The 20295-nt window shown below is 35.3% G+C and overlaps 1 protein-coding gene and 3 non-coding genes across 4 annotated transcripts in view; all 4 read right to left on the minus strand.

Moving 5' to 3' along the window:
* Positions 1–20295, minus strand: part of LOC106089730 (uncharacterized) — a 122859-nt gene that overhangs the window by 7533 nt on the left and 95031 nt on the right. Inside the window, exons 3-6 of the mRNA XM_059366848.1 lie at positions 5446–5842; positions 2283–2493; positions 1376–2208; positions 1110–1311 (exon numbers count right to left, since the gene is read on the minus strand). Coding sequence (XP_059222831.1) covers positions 1110–1311; positions 1376–2208; positions 2283–2493; positions 5446–5842 — 1643 coding nt within the window. The remainder of the gene's footprint in view (positions 1–1109; positions 1312–1375; positions 2209–2282; positions 2494–5445; positions 5843–20295) is intronic.
* Trnai-uau (transfer RNA isoleucine (anticodon UAU)) lies at positions 9347–9438 on the minus strand. The gene is given in 2 exon segments: positions 9347–9382; positions 9401–9438. It is a non-coding gene; the product is annotated as a tRNA-Ile (tRNA).
* Trnai-uau (transfer RNA isoleucine (anticodon UAU)) lies at positions 10118–10210 on the minus strand. Its single transcript is given in 2 exon segments — positions 10118–10153; positions 10173–10210. It is a non-coding gene; the product is annotated as a tRNA-Ile (tRNA).
* Trnai-uau (transfer RNA isoleucine (anticodon UAU)) lies at positions 13744–13835 on the minus strand. The gene is given in 2 exon segments: positions 13744–13779; positions 13798–13835. It is a non-coding gene; the product is annotated as a tRNA-Ile (tRNA).

Raw genomic sequence — 20295 nt, forward strand, 5'->3', positions numbered from 1 at the left:
TTCACTCTAGCGCTCATTTCTGCAGCGATATGCTTCCACTAAAAATTTCACAACTTTTTCTGGAAGTCGTTCGCGTACTTTATTTACCAGGACGAGAGAGCGTAAGATTGAGCAACATTTTGAAAGTTTTGTAAAGCTGCTATCACACTTGTATATATTATTCTCGTATGACATAACCTAAAAATGTAAACAACAGCTCGTAATTGAATGCGTAACAAATTGTTACAGTTGTAAGAAAGCTGGATAAATCATAGTTGTGAAAATTACGATATTTAATTTGGGGTTGCTTTCATCCGACTGACTCAAAGATTTTTCTTTTTGTCACTCGATTCGTTCGCCAATTCAATGAAAACAGCTGTTTTCCTCTATAAAATCAGCTGTTTTCTATGAATTGGAGGACAAATTAAGTGACAAAAAAAATTAGTAGTCTTGGTCCAAAGCGGATTAAAAAAGGTGGTCTCTGGCGAACAGCTGTTAACCGGCCGGATTTGACGGTATTACGATGTCAGATTTTTGTTTGTATTCTCTTTTCTGTTATCTTCTTTCTCGCATATTCTCCGCTCATGCACGCACACGTGTACACATTCGCACACAAATTTGTTTGCGTGTGTTGACAAAACGGCGATCAGCTTGATGGCATGATGGCGGATTGCACAATGGTCAATAAAAATTTTCTCGTTCTTACGCACACTCGAACTAAGGAACAGGAGCAAACTTTTTGAATATCTCTGAGTGCAGTCTGATTTAGTTTAGTTTAAGTTTAAGCTCTATAATGAGGGGCCTCCTTTTTGAACGGCGTGCCGCAGTGCGACACCTCTTTGGAGAGAAGTTTTTACATAGTACCTCACAAATGTTTCCAGCATTTGGAGGGGAAAACCACCGCTGAAAAATGTTTTTTTTCTGATGGTCTCGCGAGGATTCGAACCCAAGCGTTCAGGGTAATAGACGGATATGCTAACCTCTGCGCTACGGTGGCCTCCTCCGGTGTTCTTTCTAACACTTCTACAAGTTTTTTTACTGGAAAAATACCCAAACAAACTTTTTACTCTATAAAAACGTATGATTGCGAACTCCCCCTGAGGGTCTGTCTATTGTAACCCCCAACTTACTCATAACCCAAAGATTTGCATAACGATTCGGCCACTGTTTGTCTAACCACCAATTTGCCGTCTCCTTCCAAACCCTCTGCACACAGTTTGCCCACCGAACCCTTTTCCGAAAAGACTGCATAACCTTCGGAATGGAAACGTGGTAGATAAGGTACCAAAGGTTCTGGATCAATTAACTCAGAAGCCAAGGGAGCTATAGAAACTATAAAAACAAAACAAAAGATTACTCCAAAGTTCCTTGACTATTAAATGTTTACAGAACTTACGGCAATCCTTTTCGTCAGAACCATCTGGACAATCTGCTTTGCCATCACATCTTGCTTTACGAGGCACACATGCTCTACCTCTTCCACAATACAGGGAGTTGCCGGTGCAAAATGTACATGTTCTTTCATCGGAGAGATCAGGACAATCAGCTACGCCATCACACAAGCGTGGGCTATGGGCATTGGCCTGCATATCACTGGCGCAGCGAGGTTTCTGATGACACGATTGTATACCTGTGGACTCTGGGAACTTTTCACAGTCAAAGTATTTCTGAAAACGTTTGGGCAAACGGTTACCACAGCCCTTCATGAACTGCTCACAATACTCTCGACACATTATGCCCGGAGAGGGTTCCAAATTTGTTTGACCTTCGCAAGGTGGTTGCATTAGACGGCAAACAAAATCAAAAGCTTCTCGAAAACATTCAGCATCGACCAGTTCCCGAAAAGCTATAACATCGGCTTGCACTTCTTCGAAGGATGTGTGGCCCAATAAATTTGGATAGGTGGTAATGTTGTAACCTATGGAACGGCAATAGTTCAGCTTTAGGGGTTCACATCGCCTGGGTTGCCTGGGGGTAGTGGTAATTATTTCGGTAGTTTCATCATCACCTCCCAGTGGGGAAGAGGACATAATGGGTTCTTCAATTAAACCGGTGACTTCTTTAATCATTAGACTCTGAGGATCCACAGTGACATTGCCAAAATAACGAGGATGAGAACTGCCAAACTCCTCGCCGAATAAAGCCAGTAGATCAGCGGTGGAGACTAAACCGGCATAGGGATCAAAGACCATGTTGAAGTGAACCAAAATATCACTCTTATCCTCGAAACTAAAATGCAGGAAGGTAAAGAAAAGACGAATTAGTTACGCATTATAGTGGTTGAAAATATAGACAAGACCTACCCATCTAAAGCCAGAATCTCACTACCCTCATAGGCCTCCCTTAAATCGGATCTTCGTACTAGAAGATTAATGCGCTCACGATAATCTCTGGATTTCTGTTGAAACCTTTGAGAATTTTGATTTGCCAAGTCCATGGACCATTTGTCATTCAGTACTTGAAATTTGCCACGGAAAATTCGATCAGACAAAGGTTCCGGTTTGAAGTAGGTATCTGTAAAAAAGCAAATGTGAAGTTAGATAAGATATATTAGGATTACAATTCCAAGGACGATGATTTTCCAAAAACTCGTAGTTTGAATTCTAGTCGGCGGTGTAATGTAGCTTCAAAATGCATACATTTATCGATTTATATATATTTATATTCCATTGAAGTCTTCAAAATTCGATACAAAATTTTAACAAAACTGGGTAAAAATTGAGCCCTACTTTTTCTTTTCAAAAACGGTGATTGATATTATCATTTTCGTGATAGAAGTAGTCTCAATTAAAAAATTAATTGGATCAATTAATTTCGTGATTGAAAAAGATTTTTATTTTTTTTCTTTGTAACAAAGTCCGAAAGGCGAGCCGCAGTGCGACCCCTATTTGGGGAGAAGTTTTTACATTGTATAGCACCTCACAAATGTCGCCAGCATTAGGAGGAATAAGCACAACTGAAGATTATTTATGTTGTTTTCGCCAGGATTCGATACCGGGCGTTCAGCGTCATAGGCGGATATGCTAACCTCTGAGCTACGGTTTATATCGGTACTATATCTGTTTATGAATATATTGGATTAGTTGTAGGTAGTTATGGGATATATACAGGAACTGGTGGAGATTCTTTAAAAAGAAATTAAGAAGGCCTTAAAAAGAGCGTTTATAAAGTTTCCATGTTAAGTAAATTCTCAAACATTGGGCGGAGGCATCCCGTTATATCCTGGACCATTTGTTGGAGAAACACCTTTTTCTGAATGTGATTTTACGGACTGGGCGAAAGAGCATGTCCAGGTTCTCACAAATCAGATCAAGGGATCAGTTTATATATGGGATATATGTATTTATGAACGAATCTGGATCGTGGAAGTGGTAGAAGGGAGGGAGTTATGGGATATCTTAAGAGAAACCCTCAGAGCGCTAAGAAACATTTAAGAAGCTCTACCTTTACAGGTAGGTTAATTTTCTGGAGACACAATTTTCCGAATGTGATCTTACAGGATGGAAGCTACCGTAGCGTAGAAGCGAGCATGTCCGCCTATGGCGCTGAAAGGGTTTCAGCGGTGGTTATCTCCTCCTAATGCTGGCAACATTTGTGAGCCGTTCGGACTCGGCAAAAAAAAAGAAAGCCACTTCTCATTGAACTTAAACTTGAATCGGACAGCACTGATTCATATGTGAGAAGTTTGCCCCTGTTTCTTAATGAAATGTTTATGGACAAATTTGCATTTGATATTACGGGATAGGACGGAAGGGCCACCGAAAGTTCTTCTTTAATTCGTCTGTGGTTCTAGACGTGCCTATCGAGATCACCGCCTCTTGGGCTACGGGTCTAAGGCTGAAAGCTGGGACGACAGTTTCGAAAGTAAGCTGAACAAGATCTTCAATATGGAATCAAGAGTTACAAAAGTTTTTAATCGAGCCAATAGCAGGTGGGGTTTACGATCCTGAGGTGCGACCAGCTGTGACCTATGGACCTCATGTCTAGTTACTTGCTCAGAGTACAGGCTTCATGTACTGGTACTCATATTGGCAAAAGAGCAAGAAATTGGGACATATATAGATGGTAAGCGGAACCAGATGTGGATCCACAACTCAACATTGATGTCGCTATATGCGGGAGTATTGCCTACATTTTATCATGCAAGGGCATTTTCGATGGCAAGAGTAACGGAGATTGCGCCGTCAACGAAGATCGACCGATCTGTATATAAAAGAATATAGTCTAAAATTCTCTGTATTCGTCGTAACTACAATATTTATGGCGATTGCAATTGTAAAACAAAATGTCCCTATTTTGAGTCCGTGGTAATAGCGGCGCGGCAGGAAACGAGAGAGCTGATTTGCTTGGCCCCCTTTTAAGGGATTATGACGGTCTCGAGACTACGAGTAAGGGAAACTTGGTTTCATGGAACTCTACCTTGTGTCTCGAACTCTACTTTTGATGGAAAGATACATGGCTCCCATTTGCTGATATTTGACAGGAATGACATCCTTCATTGGTTACATGGAGCCTTCGGAGGCTTTTAATGTCTTAAAAAGACAAATCGGCCGTTTACACTCCTCTTTAAATCCGGATTTAATGGCTCGATCAACTGTTTTCCCTTCATAAAATCAGCTGACGCATGACGTAATTACCAGGTAGTGTACCGTAAATAGCTGAGTACAAATTTTTCTCGCGAAGTGCACTATCTGTCAACGAGTTTTGGTTGTGTGTGTGTGTTATAGTTAACAACCATACACACAAACAACAAGAAATGGCGCGAACTAGTTACATACACAAAATCAGAGTTACACTAATCGCTGATTTTGACAAATAGTGCACTCAATATTTTGTTGTTGGGCAACTGCCACTACCTGTAAATGAATATATCTTGAGCTGACGAGAACCTTAAATCCGGATTTAATGAGCAGTGTGAACCATTACCCTCTATGGTTCACACTGCTCATTAAATCCGGAAGAAGAGTTGGCATTAGAGTCCAATTCGGGATGACGAGTAACAAAGTTTAAAGAAATAACATTTTACGGTATGGGGAAGACAAAGCTGAAACCCACTCTTCTTCATTTTTACCCTCTTTGGTGTAAACAGGGTATAAGTGCTCCCTTCTCATATATATTTCACATGTTTTTAGCTGATACATTTGTTTATATGGATTTTGACAGTTGTTCACGCGAAAAGCCGAATAAAGTACCAACCCTTACACAACAAACGCGCGCACGCAAGCGTCTGACGGTCAAAGTTTGCAAACTTTTAACTGTTGTTTACTATTCAAAAATTGTTTTTGCAGTCTATAAAATCGAGAAAATCTTTTATTAAACTCAATTTAGAAAACATTATTGACAATTTCCATTACACCAACAATTAATTCCTACAACAGCAAAAGGCGCATGGTATGAACTGAACATAAAAGGTTTAAACTAGCAAGCAAACAAAGCCATTCATGGATCTGGCAGCGCTATACTTACATCCAACATAAACAAAAACACCAGCCACCAGAAGGGCGACTAGGAATCCTGCTATCACAGCACAGCCACATTTTTGACTATCTCCCAATTTTCTGCGGGTAAAGCGTATATCTGAATCTGTTGATAACACCGACTCTGTTTTCTTTCTATGCCCCGCACTTGGCAGGTGATGTATGTGGCCATGATTGTGATTGTTGTGACCATTCATATGATGATGGGCTATATCAGCTGCAACCATACTATTGCTGCTGTTTCGATTCGGCGAATGACTGTGGGCCTTGTGATGCCGGGTGCATCGTGTGTTGTGAAAGACTTTGGGTACTGTGGTCGAGGCCTGCGAACTATTGCCGCCATTCGATGTGGAGTCTCGAGGGGAGTTTGAGTTGGACGGTAAACCCTGAAATGTATTAAAAGAAGAAAATTAATATCCAAACCGATTTTAAAGTTGAATAATTTTCTTTTTATAATTGCAAGGAAGTTATTAAATTTTTCGTTAATAATCCATGTCCAGATATAGTCTGGATAACCAAAGTCAAGGCTGACTCGCTACCGTTACGCTGTGGTTGTTGGATTTAATGGCCATGTAATTTAATTTGTAATACATGCAAACCAAAATGCTGGCGGCTTCGAATTTGCAAATCAATTTTTTGGTTCAAAGAAAAAATTGGTATTACATGAACATAAATATATTGGGTTGCCCAAAAAGTAATTGCGGATTTTTTAAAAGAAAGTAAATGCATTTTTAATAAAGCTTAGAATTAACTTTAATCAAATATATTTTTTATATTTTTTTCTAAAGCAAGCTAAAAGTAACAGCTGATAACTGACAGAAGAAAGAATGCAATTACAGAGTCACAAGCTGTGAAAAAATTTGTCAACGCCGTCTATATGAAAAATCCGCAAATACTTTTTGTGCAACCCAATAATAAGAAGATGGGGAGTGTAGTAACTGAAATGCAAAAATCAATGTTGAAGCCGCGGAACAACCAAAGAGCGTAAGAAAGATAAGAGCTGGCGTTAGAGGGCAATACGTGATGACGAGTGACAAAATTTAAAGACACAACATATTTGAATTGCTCACGATATTTCGTTTTTCCTTTATTGCAACTTTCGGTTGCAAAGAAACAAAGCAAAATACGAAAAAATGTTCGAACGAATGCTCGAATCAAAACAGAATAACCCGAAAATGTTGCAGCCCTCAATGTGAATCCAATTGGAATACAATAAAAATGTTGTGTCTTTAACGCGAGTTATTTTACGGTACGGGGAAGACAAAGCAGAAACTCTCTCTTGATTATCTTACGCTCTTTGGCCGGCATCATTTTTGTTTTTTTGTTTGTTTTTTTTCCTGGATACACCAAAGAGCGTAAGATAATCAAGAGAGAGTTTCTGCTTTGTCTTCCCCGTACCGTAAAATAACTCGCGTTAAAGACACAACATTTTTATTGTATTCCAATTGGATTCACATTGAGGGCTGCAACATTTTCGGGTTATTCTGTTTTGATTCGAGCATTCGTTCAAACATTTTTTCGTATTTTGCTTTGTTTCTTTGCAACCGAAAGTTGCAATAAAGGAAAAACGAAATATCGTGAGCAATTCAAATATGTTGTGTCTTTAAATTTTGTCACTCGTCATCACGTATTGCCCTCTAACGCCAGCTCTTATCTTTCTTACGCTCTTTGGGATACACTACCATCGCCAATCAACAACATTGCTCTCCTCTTTTAGTATTTCACTCGTCTTTTCATAATCCAGTTTTCCATAGGATTTAACGGCAAGCACGTATTTAAAAACGCAAATAACTCGCCTTACAAAATGTTAGCCTAATCGGATGAAAATTGCGCCCTCTATAGGCGCAATGTATCTTAAAGGATACATTCGGTGTCGGATTGCTTATTTTTATTTAATTTTCCAAAAAAATTAACTTTTGCGATAGTATCCATCGGAAAAATATCAACCGATATTCAGTCAAAAAATTAAATATCGATAGTGCCATCGATATTTTGTCAGCTCTAACCTGTGGACTCGCCCAATAGTTCTTAGCTGAGCTTCTCATGATAAAAATGAACAGCACCCAGATCGGAGTTTATAGTTCCAACGTGTGTGGTGGACATAGTTACCCCGTTCCAGGCAGGGAAGAATTTGGTACCAAAAATTAAAATATTTTCAAAATTTTTTTTATATGGAGTTTAATTATGAAATCGGAACCTTATACCCACCTTAACATTCAGACCCCTAGGTCTAACATAGTCGTATGTCATGTCTAAGATCCTTTCGGCATTTCTGCATAGCTTATTCGGATCTCTGTGGCGTGCCCAGACGGCCTCTCTCTGCTGTAAAGCATAGTACTAACTTCATTCGCACGAGGCTCATTCAATGCTTCCTTAACCATCAATTGCATGGTTTTTGTGAGAACCCTTCAGTGTTTTAGGTTCTCAGTTTTTCAACACGAACTGAATCTCTTACAAGTTGTCTCCCTTTTTTTAAAATGGTGTTAACAACTCAACATCTTTGTTAACGCAAATAGGAAAAGGAAAAGTACGTGAACAGATCTTTAGTTAGATATTTAGCGATAGGTCCGTACTTACAGTGGGGACCACTGTAGCGCAGAGGTTAGCATGTCCGCCTAGGACGCTGAACACATGGGTTCGAATCCTGAAATGAACATCAGAAAAACTTTCAGCGGTGGTTATCCCTTCCTAACCCTGGTGACATTTGTGAGGCACTATGCCGTGCATAGAAGCCGCCATGTAAGAACATCTCCCCAAAGAGGTGTCGGACTGCGGCAAGCCTTTCGGACTCGGTTTAAAAAGGAGGGTCCCTTAACATTGAGCTTGAATTTGAATCGGTAAGCACTCATTGATATGTGAGAAGTTTGCCCCTATTCCTTAATGGAATGTTCATGGCCAAATTTACATTGCCGTACTTACAGTTAAGTTTATGATGGTACCAAATTGAATCCTCAAATCACACTTACTTTCCAGCTTTCTCTACAACATAATTCAATAGGATACCAAATCCTACTATCATTATTAAGTGATTCAATATTCAATTCTTACTAAACAATACTTGAACACCTGAAGACAATTTTAACTCATCTTCATGTCAACCATATGCTCGTACCAATTCAAGAAACAAACAATGGTGCATTGAAGCGCATTGCCAACACCCTTTTACTCTATTCATATACCATTCATATAATACCACGTGACAATGCAAAATGCAATGTAGAAAAACAATGCCTAAAAGGATGTTCCCCAATAGAGTAGGTATGAAGGTACAATGCAAATGCAAATTTGTTATTGATAATTTTTTGGTTGCAGCAAATTTAAGCAAGAGATAAAATTTCACCCATTTGATGAAGAGAGAAAAGTAATAAGATGGAATCAGTAAAGCTGTTATGTTAATTACACTATGCTACAAGAACTATTATTTTTTGATTGACCACATCGAAATTAATTTATTGAGAATTTTTTTTTCGTTTTAATTTTCAGATTTGAAATTTACCGTTTTTTTTAATGCTGGGCTCAATTAAAAAAAAATTAATTAGGTTCCTATGTACCTACGTTTTTAAAAGAAAATTACGTAAAAGTTTGATATTCAAGATTTCTTTAAAAGTAAATTTTCAAGATTTTGTCGAAATTTGATTTACATGAAAATTTTGTTAGATTTGATTTTCGAAGACAATATCTTCTAATTTAGTTTCTATAAAAAAATTACAGAAATTAAATTTTAGATGTTATCAAAATTAGATTTTTACAAAAATTTCATTAAATTTTAAATGTCATCAAAATTAGATTTTTACAGAAAATTTGTGTAATAATTTTTATCAAAATTCGATTGTTATAAAAAATTTTGTTGAAATTTAATTTTGTATGAACATTTTCCAAAATAAACCACTTGCTCCAGGTGAGGCTCGAACTCACAACCCCGGCATTGCTCACAAGTTACTGATTATAAGTACCGTGCGCTAACCAATTGCGCCACAGGAGCTTTAGACAGTGTCGAACCTGCTGAGAAACCGCTGCCCGACCGCAACCGCATAAAAAAGGTTTTGAAAAGGGTTATGCATTTAGAGCTATAAATGGCTCTAAATAAAAAATACATTATATAAATAATGCTGTAAAGTAACTCAAAAATGTCTCGTACTTGTTGTTAGTTAAATATGCTTAGTGTATTAGACAAACGACTAATCGCTTTTTATAGATATTGTACCGCACTTTACTTTAAAGCGACACAGTCACGCTGAGTATGATACCATTCCACATAAACTCAAACTACCTTTATATATGAAAACAATGGGTCTGCCTTTTTTTAGCACTAGACAGGGCAAATCACTAATTATCGGCTGTTATCGCAAGATATCGATAACTATATAGCACAACTTTGCCTGGATACCTATTTAGTACATTTGACTTGTACTGGATAAATAGAAAATAGAACAGACTAAATCTTTGTTTTTCACATGAATAGTAATTGAACGATAAATTGTTCAACAGAATAATGAATAAAAACATTACGAAATCAATAAAAAAATCTTAATTAATTTTGAGATACTCTAAAGTCTTTAAATTGGCAACTAATTTTTAAAAAAATATAATTATCTTTTATTTTTTTTTAATATATAAAAATATTTATTTAAAAAATAATAAAAAAAAATGTAAAAAAAACCTGCTCCAGGTGAGGCTCGAACTCACAACCCCGGCATTGCTCACAAGTATACTGATTATAAGTACCGTGCGCTAACCAATTGCGCCACTGGAGCGCTAGCCGCACTTGTGCCAAAAGCTGTTTAAAAACATAGGCAATGACAAAGCTTATCACAAAAACAACCGTAGCCAACCAAAGAAAAAAAAAACACACACACACAACGAAGTCATCATCAAGAACTACAGCAACAACAAAAAAAATTTTGCAAATAAAGAAACCCACAAAGGAGAGTGAGTGTGTTTTTGCAAAAGCATATGAGCGAAAGAAGATAACATAGCGAACAAATGAGAAAAGTTACAAAAAAATATTTCATGGTTGCCATTTGTTTTCGAATGATTTGTCTGCAAAAAGAAGGAAAGAAGGGGTGTGCTTAATAAAACAAAATATATCTTCGCATTGATATGCTCTTTGGAACTCAGAAAAAGTTCACTCAACCAACAGGCGCTTTTTTGTACATGTTGTTGCTGCTACCGTTTGCTGTGTTAACTTTTGAAACCCGCCACGGAATTTTAATGCATTCATTTGGACAAATCACTGTTGATTTGTTGTGAATACTAATTTCTTTTTGATTTGCACTATATATTTGCTTGTTTTTGTAACAGGTAGGTAGTTAGAAATGTTCTTAAATGATTGAATACCGTTGAAAGAAACCCCTTCATGTGTATCTATACAAACATACGGATATTGTATAATACAATGACCTCTGCATAACTGTTCGCACATTCTAACTTGGTAATTAATAAAGAATTTTTGATATATCAGCCATTACATAGACAATGAGTTTATCTTTATTGTAGTTGCATTAATTTACGTGTTAATGTACAGCGTAGTTGACGTCAAGTGTTACGAAGTTCACACGGGTACCTACAGTGGTGGAAAAAATAATAAGGACAACAGTTGCTAAGAATAATATTAAACTGAATGAGTAAGATAGGTTAGTTTTTTTCGATTGTTTGTCTATAAGAATCAAGTACCGAAAACTACTGGAACGTAAAAAAAGAACAGATTCGACATTTCGTCGATGGTTTTCAAACGTTTTTTTTTCTTATTTTATGTTTCATTGATATTTTATTATGTGTGTCAAAATTACCAATTTACATCATTTTTGCTATCACACTAGTTTGTTATTTTTGTATGACATAACCTAAAAATGTGAGCTGATTTTTTTGGCTTTTGATTGTTAAAGTTGTGAAAACAATTTAATTTAGGGTTGCTTTCATTCAATTGATAACAAAAACAGCAGATTTCTTTATTTTTTTGTCAGAAGGAATAAAGCACCGTTCTAAACTAAAAAATAACAGTGCTATATTGAAAAGTGATTTTCATGTGTTATTTTCATTCGTATAACACTATGTGTGCAACTTTAACAATAGCTAAATTTGACATGTCGTAAGACAAGAACATGTAGTGTGATAGCACCTTTAGTTGTACCATGCCTTAGAGGGTGTGCCAATCAGTAGCAATCTTCTATGGTGAAATGTAAAAATGACGTAGAGGGTGTTTTTTACTGGTGAGAAAAATTTACATTTTGCTGTGCCAAACTTTTTCACTATTCATCGGTTTTCAACGGTGAAAAATTAACATAGTACCAGTCATAAGATTCCAAACCCAAACGAAGAGTCCAAGAATCAAAGTCGAAAGAAATCGCTAGCGGGGAAACCAAATAAGAGACGCGGAGTCTGAAGTCATACTTGAGGGTGAACGAGAAACGGCGAGACTGATGGTAAAAATGTTATTTAATTATTACAGTTTTTACACTTTTTTCGAAGTACACGAAAATGCATTTAAGCTGTATTGGGATTTTATCTCTTAAAAAAAAACGTCGAAATTTGCTTTGCTTCCGTTAAAAATATTACTAGCTCCTGGGCTAATCAAAAATTATTCACCACACTAAACGTCATATTTTACCAAAACCATTCCACTTTGCTATTACACGATAAGACTTGTCATATGTAATTTCAGAAATATCTACTCTGAAAGTTGTACACATCGTGTGATACGTACGAAAAATTTAATATGACAAATAGATTTTGGAATAAATTTGCAACCTTTTCGATTAAATCGAGCTCTGATTTCATCGAACGTACTACATGTAGGTGTCTAAAAAAAAGTACAATACATATGAGAATATATGCCGATTAGAGTGCGCTCTATTCGTGTGTGACTTACATAAGACAAGTCTTATGAATACAGAAAGTGACAGCTCATATGACATGTCTGATCGTGTGATAGCAGCTTAAACTCTGACGAGAAAAATTTCCTAATTGAGCATGGTATGGGCAGCTGTGAGCGCCGATCGTTTTCATTGGGCCTGGCTTCAATGTAAATGCGACTAATTATAAAGAAAACATTTTGGAAGCTGCTCAGGAGCGGTGGGCATGGACATACTGACAATATCCAGCGCCATTACATAAAGCTTGTGTAGACCTATAAAGATTAGAAAATCATGTTCTGTACTTCATTTCATCCATACAGTGGCTGTCCAATGCTCTAGATGACAGTTCGATTGACTTTTCTTTTTTAGCCATTTTAGAGAGTAAGTTAAGGATCCGCAATCTTGTCATCAGCGGATCGACTTTTTGCCAACACACACAAAGAAATTTGTGTGCGTGTGTGTATAGGTGTGTGTACATGAGCAGAGAATATGCGAGAAAGAAGGTAACACCAAATAGAATGCAAACTAAAATCTGACATCTTAATACCGTCAAATCTGGCCGGCTGTTAATAGCTGTTTGCGTGAGACCACCTTTTTAAATCCACCTTGGTAGTATGCAAATAAAGCAGAATCATAGTCATGCGGTACATTGTTGACAACATTTTTATCAATGATATAAATAGGTATAGGTTGCTGTGTTTAATTTTAGACCAATCCAGTGCAAATCATTATGTACTGAATACATTTTCAGTACAAAGTTTTACGGATAGTTTACGATTTTATGGGATTGCTTATGATTTGTGCTATTTATTTCTAAAATTAGACACAGCATTTTTGTGTTTTCTGTAAGGAACTGGGAATAATTTTAATTGAATAATAAACACAGAACTGAATAGGTTCATACAATTAAAGTGATTTTTATAAAATAAATCGGGAGTGGGAAGAGCTACAGAAACTCGGGATAATCACGATTATGTGGCAAGCCTATTAACTATATAAACCAAAAGTAAAAAATTGAGCATACAAATAATTTGAAGTGGCTTAATATTACTGTGTAATCGATAACTGTGCCTTTAGTGTTGTTATCTCCTTTTGCTATTTTGTCTTATCAACCTTTGTTCAAACAAAAAACTATTTTATAACATTTATAAATGGTAATAAATACAGGTCAATTATATATTTATTATGGTTAATCTATTTGAATATTTGATTTACGCGGATAAAATACAGGGTGACACCTTCTCACTCACCTTCGCCAAATTTACTTTTTTATTCCAGAGAATTTAGCTATTAAAGTTTGAAATTTTCTTTCGCAATGATATTCAAACCTATCATTTTCAGATTTTTCCGTTATTAAAAGCTAAACTTAGAATATTTTATTACTCAAAACCGAATTTGTTTCTAATTTATTTTTTACTGAAACAAAAAACTCTTGCTCCAGGTGAGGCTCGAACTCACAACCCCGGCATTGCTCACAAGTTACTGATTATAAGTACCGTGCGCTAACCAATTGCGCCACTGGAGCGCTTGGCGGGGCATTGCCAAATGCTGTATATCAACACAGGCCACAAGCGAAGGCACACACACACGAACACATTTACCACAAGAACGAAACAAAACCCACAAACTTTGTCAAAGAACAGGGCATATTAGGCATGTGACTAAGTGCGTTTGCAAAAGCAGTAAAGATAAAAGAGAGTCAGAGGCAACATGAGAGATAACATTTAAGAATTTTTACATTAAGAGAAAGATAACATTTTGGCTACTCATTAAAAAAATGTAGGAAACCATTGACTGGTCATTCATTCACAAGGGGGTTGTTGAAGTGCAAATGAGAAACACACACACACAATCTTTTCTTTAGTGTTCTAAGTACTGTATTAGTATTTAATATGTCGAAATCGTATAGCGGGCAACTGCTAGTGCCATTGTTCTACAGTTAATTGTGAATAATGACAGAAATGACAATTGGAATTTTAAATAGGTACATTCTATATCAAAGAGCATGGAATTGAACGAGGATTCGCAAATTTGAAGCTATGGAATGAATTTTAATCAGTTAAATATTGGTTGCTTCATGCAATGTTCTGAAACTATTGCATACCGTTTAAGAAAGGCACATAATTTTGCACGTCAGGTTTAATAATAGGCAAGAAAATATCTTCGTCTCTGGTTTAACTGTGTAAATTAAATTAACTTTTCTTATTGTTGTTGGTTGCATTTCGAATAAAAAATTGCGACCGCAGATAGATGATCACGTAGCCAAAATGGAAAATTGGTTTAGATAACCCACCTGCTGTCTGTGCTTTGTCGGGTTTCAGATCAATATGTTCATGAGTTACAAGCGTAATGAACAAAATAAACCAATTTAACAGAGCAGTCGCGTTATAATTTTTTAATATATTTTTAAACTAGTTCAATTTTTGCGCGCCATATTTGCAAGCTTTCCTTATGGCATGGCAACGCTGTCATAGTATTAAAAAATTATCTTTAGATGAACCAATTTAACATAGCATTCCTTATTAAAGTTGCGATGGACATACACACACCTTTGCACATCAGTTCTGTTTTATTTAAGTACTATCGTAAACAGTGCAGTGAGGCGAAAATTTTATGGAATTGATATCTATCCAGTACAATGGAGTTGGGAATATACTATCGGTGCCGGCTTAAACCAAGTTTACACTGATCATTAAAATAAATTTTAAAGGCCCAATCATCTGTTTTCCCTTTATAAAATCAGCTTACCAGAGCCTTAAATCCTGTTTTAATGAGCAGTGTAAACGAAGTTTTATGTAGAACGCATAGTTCGGACGTAGAAGGAGACTTCCAACAGCCTCACAATCTTTTTTTATTTTTTTATACCTAATATAATTAAGTTGGTCTATTTTTTCCCTTATCCCATTAAATTTATTTCTACGCCCATCTTTACTCATTACTTAAAGTAAAATTTTAATAAAAGTAAAATAAACGCGTAAAGTAAATGGGGTTTCAATGGTGAAAAAAACAAACACAATACCAGCCATGAAGACGAGCAGACTTGCACTGAAACATTCTTTGTGTTTTATTTTTGTCTTGCGTCTGCGATGCTAAAATAAAAACAGCAAATACACAAAAGCAGAAGCTGCGGGTTTAAGCACGGACACAAGAACAAGGCCGCGTCATTGTGTCATCAGTGGTAGAGATAACAGAACGTTAATTTCTTTCTGTTATCTGCGACAGCAGTAGACATACAGATTTGTTCAATTGCTATTCGCTTTTAACAGCCTTGAACATCGTTATTGTGAATGGAAAGAGAGGAAACATCAATGAAAACATCTAGTCTGTTAAATCATGGTGCGCTTCTATAACAGCCACTTTTGATGTTCATTTCAAGCTATTCAGATAACAACTATATACAGTTTATTACTCTATACAGTACTTTATGTAATATTTAGAATGATGAATATCAAAGTCGGGATAGAGTGAACTAATTATTACTAGACCAGTGCATTTTATTCCGAAAACTAATTTTGCCCAAGATTGGAAATAAGGTTTTAAAACATGATTTCAATACGAAATTTACAATTTTTTAATGAAATTTTAAAAATTATTAATGCATTTTTGCGCTTATGGCTGGTACTATGTTCGTTTTTCACCGTTGAAAACCCATGTTTTTCACGATTACTTCATTGAAACATTAGAAAAATCTCAATTACAACATAATGCTGTTATTAATATTGTCTCATAAGTTATGGGGGAATGTCCTGCTAAATAAAATCAAGTTGTTTGCTTCAAAACTAATATTTAATATAAAAACTAATCACGAAAAAATTTGGCGAAAATAGTACCATCCTTTAGGTCCGAAAATTTGCGTAATATTATAATTTTGTCTTACTCGGTTCTTTAGGGTTGGGTGTGCATACGAAAGAGTTGTTCACTCCGTTGAGTGATCATGCTACCCCGACTGTACAGTAAGTTATTGTCATTAACAAGTGAGCGTTTCTTGGACCTTTTTGAATACCTATAACGATATTGATTATTGTAATTTTCGGGGTAATAGGAAGTACCTTGCGACGTTGTACTTATGACTCTCAAGTTTTTCCCCAGTATCGTACTCACTTACATTACCATCATTCTCTATTTCTCTCTGTCTTACCCTTGTCATGTATAAATAAGAGTCGAAAACCAATCAAAGAGTCAGGAGTCCGCGTCAAGTAGTTTTACATGCATTTTATATGGGAAAGTAAAAATTCACCGTGGCCAGAGTCAGATTCTAGCGTCACTTTCAATGTTCTCTTCACTCAACATATTTCTCACCGACAATGTTGCCACATTTTCATGAAAATTTGTTACGTTGCTAACAATTTTTACAGAATTTTATTAAAAACCTTACATGAAAAATTTACATGTTTACAAAATTGCATATGTTTGTGTGTTAAATTTACAAAAAATATTCAAATTATTTTAAGTGATATAATTGCAATACAGTGAAATGCATTTTCGTGTACTTCGAAGTTAATAAAAAGTGTAAAATTTACAAAATTTAAAAAACATCATTACCACCAGTCTGGCTGTTGCTTTTTCATCCCTCTAATTTGACTCCAGACTCAGCGTCTTTTATTTGGTTTCGACGCTAGCGATTTTTTTCGACTCTGACTTTTGTCTCATTGGTTGGGCTTAGAAGTTACAGGGCCACCCACGCTGTCCGCAGAATTTTAATTCATTATGACTATGGATTTTTGCAGCATTAGCAAAAATCCATGATCAACGAAATTGTCGCAAATGGATTTTGTATATACAAAATCCATTTACCCCAACCAGCCACAGAGAAACAGAGATCAATGCAAATATCATTTGACCACCCATAGCGAGCCATAATGAAAACATATACTATGAAGAATTCATCAGCTAATTGTAAACATTTATTTATTAAGCTAGCGTTAAGGAAAATTTGAAATAAAGATTCAGATAGACTTGAAACTTACACAAGAGAAGTTTGTATCTAAAACTGGCGCAGTCGGTAGGATCCTACAAGGTATCCACGACTCAACACCATCCAGGAAAAGGATGAAAACATAAATCCTCGAAAAGGATTTACTTTCGGAATCCAGGAAAAGGTTTTGTCCGGGCAACAGGAAAAACCATACGACGGATAAAGGAAGAAAAAGGATGAAAACATAAATCCTCGAAAAGGATTTACTTTCGGAATCCAGGAAAAGGTTTTGTCCGGGCAGCAGGAAAAACCATACGACGGATAAAGGAAGAAAGAGGGAGAAACATACCAGCTCTAATTTATGGTAACTAATAAGAAAATAATATTGAATATTAAGAAATTGTGAAAAAAAAAAATTGTGAAAAATTTACGCTAAAAAAAAAAATTGTTTCTGATAACTCTAATTTATGGTAACTAATAAGAAAATAATAGTGAATATTAAGAAATTGTGAAAAAAAAAAATTGTGAAAATTTTACGCTAAAAAAAAAAAAATTGTTTCTGATAAAAAAAAATCAGCAAAGAAAAAAGTTTTAATTTAGACAAAAAAAAAATTTAAATAATAGTAAAATGGCACTTAACGCAGTCACGGTTGACCCTATAAAGTATTTATCAAAATTACCGGTTTATAACGGTAGTTTTAGCGAACTCTACACCTTTATTGACTTAGTTGACAGAATTACGCAAATTTTAGAAACCTATGATGACTTGTCGAAGGGAATATTTTTAGACATAATTAAGTCAAAACTAAGTGGACCGGCTAAGGACATTTCCGAAATAAACAATCACCTTACAAGATGGACAGAGCTAAAAGAAACCCTTATTAACAACTTTGGCGATAGATTAACAGATGAACAGTTATATGATAAATTAAGATCAGTTAAATTTAAAACTAATGCAAAGAATTTTTATGACGAGATAATAACTCATCTCAGAAGACTTAACATGAAAACTCGATCATTACATCAAAACGAAGCGGGCTACAATGCTCTCATTGCAGCTAATAAAAGGGTAGCATTGGACGTATTTAAAAACAAATTAATTGAACCAATGCGTTCCATTATAATTTGTAGAAATCCAAATAATATCGAGAATGCGATGAAAATACTTTACGATACGAATTATGCTTTCTATAATCCTAATCCAATTCCAAATAAAAACGAAACAAATTCTACTCATGACAATAGAAATAAAAGCGTGAATCAAAATACGAACTTTAATAAAAATCAAAACTATAAATATCAAAATCAAAGACACAGACAAAATCAACATCAGAATCAAAATTATACCAGATATCAGGATCAATATCAAAATTATATTCCGAGACAGAATGATAGTAATAATCGAAACAACCCGTTTCAAAATAACACCATTAGCAGTGATTCAACTAATCAGCCAATAAATGATAGTGATAGACCAACACCAATGGATATTGGAAATTTTTGTCAGACAGCTCCAATGAACTCACCTACATAGTAATTAACAAGTGCAAATTTTTGATTGATACAGGAGCCACAAACTCCTTAGTGAATCCAAATGTTTTTCATCAAAGTAAAATAGTACAATTAAAAGGACCAAAGGAAATGTTAGCTTTAAAAAATTCACATATAGTTACACATAAAGCCGTGGTGAAGGCTTTCAGGGAATTTAATTTGCCAAATCAAATGTTTGAATTTTATGTTTACAATTTTAATAATAATTTTGAAGGATTAATAGGCAACGACATTTTATTGAAAAATAAAGCGATTATAAATTACGAAGGGATGTATTTACTTCTAAATGGTTCAAAACTGCCATTACTTTCTGAGAAAATAACGACGAAAGTAAAGATAACTATTCCACCGGGAGAGCAAGATTGTAAAATATGTCTTCCTTTAGAAAATGGAGACGTATTAATTAATAATATTATGCAGGGTAATGGAATAATTCTCAATGAAGGTCTTTATAAATGTGAAAATGGAGAAGTGTGTGTAAAGATTAATAATAAATCAAATAAACCTATTGTTCTAGATACAGGAGTGATTTTGACGTATGAAGAAATTTCGGAAATTCATAATATTAATGATATTAGTGGAAAAATCAATAGCGAAATTATAGATGTTGATTCAGTTCTAAAGAAAATTAGAACCGAACACCTTAATTCTAAGGAGAGATTAGAATTGGAGAAACTAATTAGGGATTTTAAGGTTTTACTTTCTGATAATGGAAAATTGACTTTTACCCACGAAATTAAGCATACTATAGATACCACTGATGAAATACCAATAAGAAGTAAAATTTATCGGTACCCTTATATATACAAAGATGAAATCCAAAAACAGATTTTGGAAATGTTAAGTAATGGAATTATTGCACCGAGCAGTAGTCCATACAACAGTCCTGTTTGGGTTGTACCAAAGAAATCAGATGCATCGGGCATGAAGAAATTTAGATTAGTCATTGACTATCGAAAATTAAATGATAAAACCATTGAGGATAATTATCCGATTCCAAATATAACAGATATATTAGACAAGTTAGGAAAATCGAATTATTTTTCTATTCTTGACCTCAAAAGCGGTTTTCACCAAATCGAAGTCCATGAAAAGGACAGACAAAAAACTGCATTTTCAGTAGATAACGGCCATTATGAATTTAATAGAATGCCATTCGGGTTGAAAAATGCACCGAGCACTTTTCAACGATTGGTAGATAATATTTTAAGGGAAAATGTTTCGAAAAGGGAGTGTATGGTTTATATGGATGATATTATTGTATTTTCCAATGGACTAGAAGAACATGTAAAAAATTTGAAATCAGTGCTTAACAAATTAAGAAATGCAAGGCTCAAAATTCAATTAGATAAATGTGAATTTTTCAGGAAAGAAGTCGAATTTTTGGGTCATACAGTAAATGAAGAAGGCGTGTCCCCGAACCAAGCTAAAATTGAAGTTATAAGAAAATTACAAATTCCTAGAACTGAAAAGGAAATAAAAAGATTCTTGGGAATGACGGGCTATTATAGAAGATTCA

This window comes from Stomoxys calcitrans, chromosome 4 (assembly GCF_963082655.1).
Source record: "Stomoxys calcitrans chromosome 4, idStoCalc2.1, whole genome shotgun sequence".
Classification (NCBI taxonomy): domain Eukaryota; kingdom Metazoa; phylum Arthropoda; class Insecta; order Diptera; family Muscidae; genus Stomoxys; species Stomoxys calcitrans.